This window comes from Mandrillus leucophaeus, unplaced genomic scaffold (assembly GCF_000951045.1).
Source record: "Mandrillus leucophaeus isolate KB7577 unplaced genomic scaffold, Mleu.le_1.0 Scaffold67, whole genome shotgun sequence".
NCBI classification, from domain to species: Eukaryota; Metazoa; Chordata; class Mammalia; order Primates; family Cercopithecidae; genus Mandrillus; species Mandrillus leucophaeus.
In genome coordinates, this window is record NW_012107252.1 from 4,889,840 (window position 1) to 4,896,806 (window position 6,967).

General features: G+C 40.0%; 1 protein-coding gene across 2 annotated transcripts in view; it reads right to left on the reverse strand.

Moving 5' to 3' along the window:
* The window catches only part of TESK2 (testis-specific kinase 2), a 180,379-nt gene that overhangs the window by 45,615 nt on the left and 127,797 nt on the right, over positions 1–6,967 (reverse strand). For both annotated transcript variants that reach the window (XM_012001871.1, XM_012001872.1), the window contains one exon: positions 6,523–6,571. In XM_012001871.1, coding sequence (XP_011857261.1) covers positions 6,523–6,571 — 49 coding nt within the window. The remainder of the gene's footprint in view (positions 1–6,522; positions 6,572–6,967) is intronic.

A 6,967-nucleotide genomic window follows, 5' to 3' on the forward strand; every position in this document is an offset into this window, starting at 1 on the left:
AGGGTTTCACCGTGTTAGCCAGAATGGTCTCCATCTCCTAACCTTGTGATCTGCCCGCCTTGGCCTCCCAAAGTGCTGGGATTACAGGCGTGAGCCACCGCGCCCGGCTAATACTCTTAATAAAGAAAGAAGATGTATGGTTGTGCGGGAATAGGGAGTGACAGCAGGATCAGGGCTACGTGAATAAAAAACTCTCTGCAATAGCCTTTAGCTAAAAGCATTTCTTTCAGTACCAAACATCTACTCGATTGAGGTGGCTCTGTTGTAAAAAGACCAAATCACCTCGACTAGGCCAAGGAGTATTCTGCAACTGCAGAATTGGCTCAGTGGTTCTCATTGCCACAGAAGAAAATAAGAATAGTTTATTTATTTTATTAATTTTTTTTTTCAGACATGAGTCTCGCTCTGTTTCCTAGAGCTCTGTTGGCTAGAGTGTAGTGGCATGATCTTGGCTCACTGCAACCTCCACATCCCAGGTTCAAGCGATTCTCCTGCTTCAGCCTCTGGAGTAACCGGGACCATGGGCATGTGCCACCCACGCCTGGCTAATTTCTGTATTTTTTGTAGAGACAAAAATACAAAAAATAATTTTTGTATTTTTTGTTTCACCATGTTGGCCAGGCTGGTCTCAAACTCCTGGCCTCAAGTGATCCACCTGCCTTGGCCTCCCAAAGTGCTGGAATTACAGGCATGAGCCACTGCACCTGGCCGGATAGTCTTCTTCATGGCAGAAAAGGCAAGAGAGACCCCCAAAACATCCTGCTCACCAAGCAATTCAAATGCTGACTCCCCTGATCAGAGAGTACTGCCATTTGTGATCCCTCTCCACAACCATATACCTTACCCAATTCCCCAGTCTTCTAGTCACTGAGAGGTTCTGCACTAACAGGTTCCCAAATGGCTTGATGTGATGGTATTTCCTTCTCTGTGCCTTTCTTAACAATATTAAAAGGAAAAAGCGCTTTGAAATGACACACAATCTATCCAGAGGCATCTCTTTCTCTCCTCTCTTTCTCTCTCTCTCTCTCCTCTCTATCCCAACCTCCCACTCATCTTGGATATAGAAGAGAAAACATATACCATGTAAGTTTTTGGCAGCTACTTTTTGATTATGAGTGACAGACATCTTTATTTTAGGATGAAATTGACAACATAAAGACAGGGCAAAGAGAATAAGGTCTCTGGACAACATCAATTTAACCACTGAATTATATCAATACTTAATCTAATAAACTGCTAAAATTCCAGTTATATGAGTCCTTTTGTTGTTTAAAGGCCATTTAATTTTTTTCTGTTACTTGCTCCCAAACATATTCTAATATACCCAATGACCAGGAAGTAAGTATCTTTTCCAAATAACCCAGAATACATAAAAAGTGAATTGAATTCTACAAACACTATGCATGCTACACATATAAGATCTTGTGCTTAGCACTGTGGGGAATATAAAAATCAGTTAAGCACAGCATGTTGTAATAGAAATAGACTTTGAAGTCAGATGAACCTGGATGCAATCCTACTTTGGGGAAGTAACTTAATTTCTCTAAGTTTTAGTTTTCTCATCCACAAAAAGGAAGAAATAAGATTATAGCATTGTGAGAATTATAGTTAATATAAAGTATCAACCATAGAATTCTGCCCATAGTGGGAGTTTAATAACTAATAGTTGTTACAGTTTAAGAAATGGGAGAAATTCTTCACCCTCCAATGGGGCAGAAAACACAAATACTTATGATCTGCTGACTGGGATATTTATAGGGCATGGGTGATTGTCAAGGGTTCCAATTCTTCACCTCCTACTGAATCTGTACCTTATGACACATAACTTTGCAGCATACTCTTGATAATTGCAGCATACTCTTGATAAGGGCAGAGCATATTTCCTACCCCTGGACTCAAGCATGTAACTTGCTTTGTCCAATGGGATGTTGACCAAGCAAATCTGAACAAAAGGAGAGTCATGAAAAGCAGTTTTGCAAATGGACTGGCATATTCTTGCTATTCTGGTATCATCTTAAAAAGGACAAGTCGAGTCTAGCCCACTGGCCCCAGAAGGATGAGCTAGAGCAAAGCTCTCCCAGCAAATCCCAGCCTAGAGCAGACCACCAGCTGACCTGCAGATGCATGAGTGAGCCTAAGTGAGATCAGCACAACTGCCCAATCTAGCCCCACTCAGTTCAGCTAACCCTGGAAATGTATGAGAAATAAACATTTATTGTATGCTTTTGAGGTTTTGTGGTTGGAGGGCAACAGCTAACCAATACACAGAATTATATTTTCTGTCTAAAAAAACCAAAGATTTACACTTCCCTGATACTTGCGACTAAGTGAAAGACATGATTAGGTCTTGTGAAAGAAAGACAGAATGAAAGACATACTTATGGTACATTCCTATTCTTTTTTTTAGAGGTCTCTCTCTGTTGCTCAGGCTGGAGTGCAGTGGTAAAATCATAGCTCATTGCACTGTCAACCTTCAACCTCCTGGGCTCAAGCAATCATCCTGTTTCAGCCTCCCAAGTAGCTGAGACTATAGGTGTGTATCACCACATCTGGCTGATTTTTAATTTTTTTGTAGAGTCTGGGTCTCACTACCTTGCCAACGCTGGTTTCAAAATCATGGCCTCAAGCAATCCTTCTGCCTCCACCTCCTAAAAGTGTTGGGATTATAGGCATGAGCCACTGCACCTAGCCTCAATACAGATTCTTATTTCAACTCATTAAAATTAAAAGGTTTCATGTGACCTTTCACCAAACTGTTTTCACTATATATTTTTTGAGACAGGGTCTTGCTCTGTCACCAAGGCTGGAATATAGAAGTGCAATTATGGTTCACTGCAGCCTCAACCTGCTGGGCTCAGGTGATCCTCCTACCTCAGCCTCTCCAATAGCTGGGACTACAGGTGCACGCTACCACAACTGACTAATTTTTGTATTTTTTGTAGAGACAGGCTTTTGCCATGTTGCCCAGGCTGGTCTCAAATCCCTGAGCTCAAGCGATCTGCCCACCTTGGCCTCTGGGAGTGTTGGGACTATAGTCATGAACTATCATGCCCAGCCTATGCTTTCACTTTAACAAATACTAGTTTGCTTAAAAACTTGATTCAGCTGGCCGGGCGCAGTGGCTCATGCCTGTAATCCCAGCACTTTGGGAGGCCGATGCAGGCGGATCACCTGAGGTCAGGAGTTCAAGACCAAAGTGACCAACATGGAGAAACCTCGTCTCTACTAAAAATACAAAATTAGCCGGTCGTGATGGCACATGCCTGTAATCCCGACTACTCAGGAGGCTGAGGCAGAAGAATTGCTTGAACCCGGGAGATGGATTGCGGTGAGCTGAGATCTGGCCATTGCACTCCAGCCGGGGCAACAAAAGTGAAACTCCGTCTCAAAAAAAAAAAAAAAATCTTGAGTCTATCCTTACTACAGGTAGGTTAAAAACAAAAACAAAATAAAAACCTAACTGTCGGACTGTTCCAAGTTCAATTAATGTCTACAATTACAAAGAAGACTCATGGAAATGGTTCAAGCCCAGGAAAGTCCGTATCACTAATATATATGAGAAATATTCTTCCTAATAATGTCAATGTTTTATAGGTATTAATGAGTGCTATGCTTGTCTACTGTAATTATTGACAAATAAATTGTGAAGAGAAATGAGGAATGGTACTCACATTACTTTGGAGGACAAGCATTCCACCAACTGAAAAGTATTTACTGAATGCCATCTAAGTTTCAAGGACTGTGCTAGGTATTATTAATAATTTCTTTTTTATGATCCTTACCATATAGTTGTGCTGCCAAGTCAAATTATAAGGCAATTAAACCTAGAAGTCTCCAAAGACCTATGCCATCAAGGCCTTTGCTGATCCCCTTCTAAAAATAACCAAGAGCATTTGGCTATTTGGGCTTCATCACCATCAGTCTATTAACATCATATTAAAAATTACTAATATCATAAGCTATGTCAAAATCTCATTAATGCTTCTGGAAAGACTGGCAATAAATACTCTTTCATAAAGTACACATTGTATGTTGTATATGGCTATAAACAAGCTAGCAAGCAGCAGATTAAGTACAACATGGCCAAGAGAATATTGCATTATGATCATCCATTACTGTCATTTCCACCACATCCTGCTTTAAAACATGCAACTTAACACAGATTTTAAAGGATGTTCTTCTCTGTCAGCAAAACTAACACACCAGCCCTTTCAATGAATTCACATTTCAGAGAACAATCACATATGCAGGGAATGCAACAAATACTTTTACGCTTATTAGCGTCAGAACTCTGGTAGATAGAAGGAAGGGAAGAACTTTATCTTTGAAGAATTTATAGACTCACTTTCAAGAAAAGAAATACATGGGAAATGTTTCTTGATCTGGGGTGCTGGTTATGGGTGTGTTCATTTGTAAAAATTTAGTAAGCTGTACTTTTCATATGTATACTTTTTCTGATACGTTATACTTCAGTAAAAAGTCTAATTTAATGACACTAACAGCAGTATAAACTAAGTACAAAATGAAAAATATTAACAATTCAGAGTTCAGAAGAGGGACTAGTCACTGTTAATAAAAGTTAAAAGAGTTAACATGTATTAAATAATTTCTATATGGCAGGCACTGTACTAAATAAGTATTTTATATTTCATCCTCACAACATCCTTGTGAGGTCAACATTATATCAATAGCATTTGCCACAATTAATACTCCCTCCTTGAAACTCTTTCCTTTCCATTCCAGGCCAACATGCTCTTCTGGTTTTCTACCTACCTCACTAACTGCTCCTTCTCAGTCTGCCCTTCTCCCCAGACTTTCTTTCATTCATCTATCTATCTATCTATCTATCTATCTATCTATCTATCTATCTATCTATCTAGAGACAGGGTCTCACTGTATATATGTATGTATGTATGCATCTATCTATCTATCTAGAGACAGGGTCTCACTGTATGTATGTATGTATGTATGTATGTATGTATGTATGTATCTATCTATCTATCTATCTATCTATCTAGAGACAGGGTCTCACTCTGTTGCCCAGGCTGAAGTGCAGTGGCACAATCACAGCTCCCTGTAGCCTCAAACTCTTGGGCTCAAGCGATCCTGCTGCCCCAGGCTCCTGAGTAATTAGGACAACAGGTACATGCCATCACATCCAGCTAATTATTTATTTATTTATTTATTTATTTATTTACTTACTTAGAGATAGAGTCTCGCTATCTTGCCCAGGTTGGTCTTGAAATCCTGATCTCAGGTAATCCTCTCACCTCAGACTCCCAAAGCAATGGAATTACAGGTGTGAGCTATAGCACCCCGCCTTCCCTAGACATTTAAAATTTAAATACTCAAGGGCTCAGTTCTTGGTCCTCTTCTTTATCTAAACTCCCTGGGGCAGGCATTATTATTAATTATTATTATTCTCATTATAAAGATGGAAACTTTGAGATACAGAGAGATTCAAACCTATGCAATCAAGACTTCAGAGGCCATGCTCTTAACCTCTTCACCATTCTGCCGTCTTTGGCTTTCCATTTAAGAGACAGGGCATAGCATACATTCCACATTCTAGTGCCTTCAGTAACTGAGAAGAGAGAGAGAGACTGAGGCACATGGGATCCTCTTTCATAAGATATTAAGGACTAAGACCAGATACCAAGCCAGTACAAAACCAACGCTCTTGCAAATTCTGTTCAACAACTTTCCTTCCTAAGTTTCTTCACTTTGTACTTTGGTAATTGCTTCTCAAGGAGGAATGTGAAAAGAATCTAGAACACAGATTCTCAAATCTAGATGCTCATGAAATAATCTGAGGAGCTTTTAAAAATGTAGATGTAATAGGCCCTACACAAACCTATTAAACCTAGAAGATTCCAGGAATCTGTGTTTCCAAGGAGCACCCAAGCAAGGTCTGCAGCTGATAACTTGGCACCTGAATTTGCTCTAAAGAGAGTTCTCTGATCCTCAGAGGATGAATAATGACTATCACATATTCTGCCTAGCAGAGGCTGGAAATGAAATGGGAATGAAGATATAAACTGATTCCAACAAGTAATACGAGCAATCAGGAAATAACAGCAGGGACTGTGGAATTCTAGATCCGGACACCAAACATTACCAGGTAGTCTGGTAATTTGTTGCCATAGAGAGTTTGCAGTCAAGTGCTGTCATCCCTTGGCTTAGGAGGGAGTCATATCTAGGCAGCAAGAGTCAATTTAATACTTTAATACTTGAGCACTCATATTCTCAGAGTATTCACCAAGTATTATGAGGGAATACAAGGATATTAAGAAATACTGCCCATTCTGCACATGTACCCCAGAACTTAAAGTATATATAGATATATAAAGAAATACTGCCATTGTTCCCAGGCAACAGAAGAAAGCATTATTAACACTGCCATTTTTGCATAAACATAAATGCACATACATTTTGTTTACATATGCAAGCAACACTTACTATGGAACTATAAATGCTGAAACTAAGGCAAATACGTTATTTCAACACTTACTGATGTCTTACCTCTGTAAGTGCATGCAGTTGTCCTTGATGAACACACACACCCATGAACCTAAAGAACAAAACAGAATTATTTAACAAGTGAAAAGGACACAAACATAAATGTCATATAGAGAAATTAGGTTAGTTATCCATGCATTAGAAACAACCTGTGGGGTGTGGGGCACGGTGGCTTACATCTGTAATCCCAGCACTTTGGGAGGCAGAGGTGTGCAGATCACCTGAGGTCAGGAGTTCAAGACCATCCTGGCCAACATGGTGAAATCCCATCTCTACTAAAAATACAAAAATTAGGCAGGTCTGGTGGCACATGCCTGTAGTCCGAGCTACTCAGGAGGCTGAGGCAGAAGAATCTCTTGAACCTTGGAGGCAGAGGTTGCAGTGAGCCAAGATTGCACTACTCCAGCCTGGGTGACAGAGGGAGACTGCATCTGAAAAAAAAAAAAAA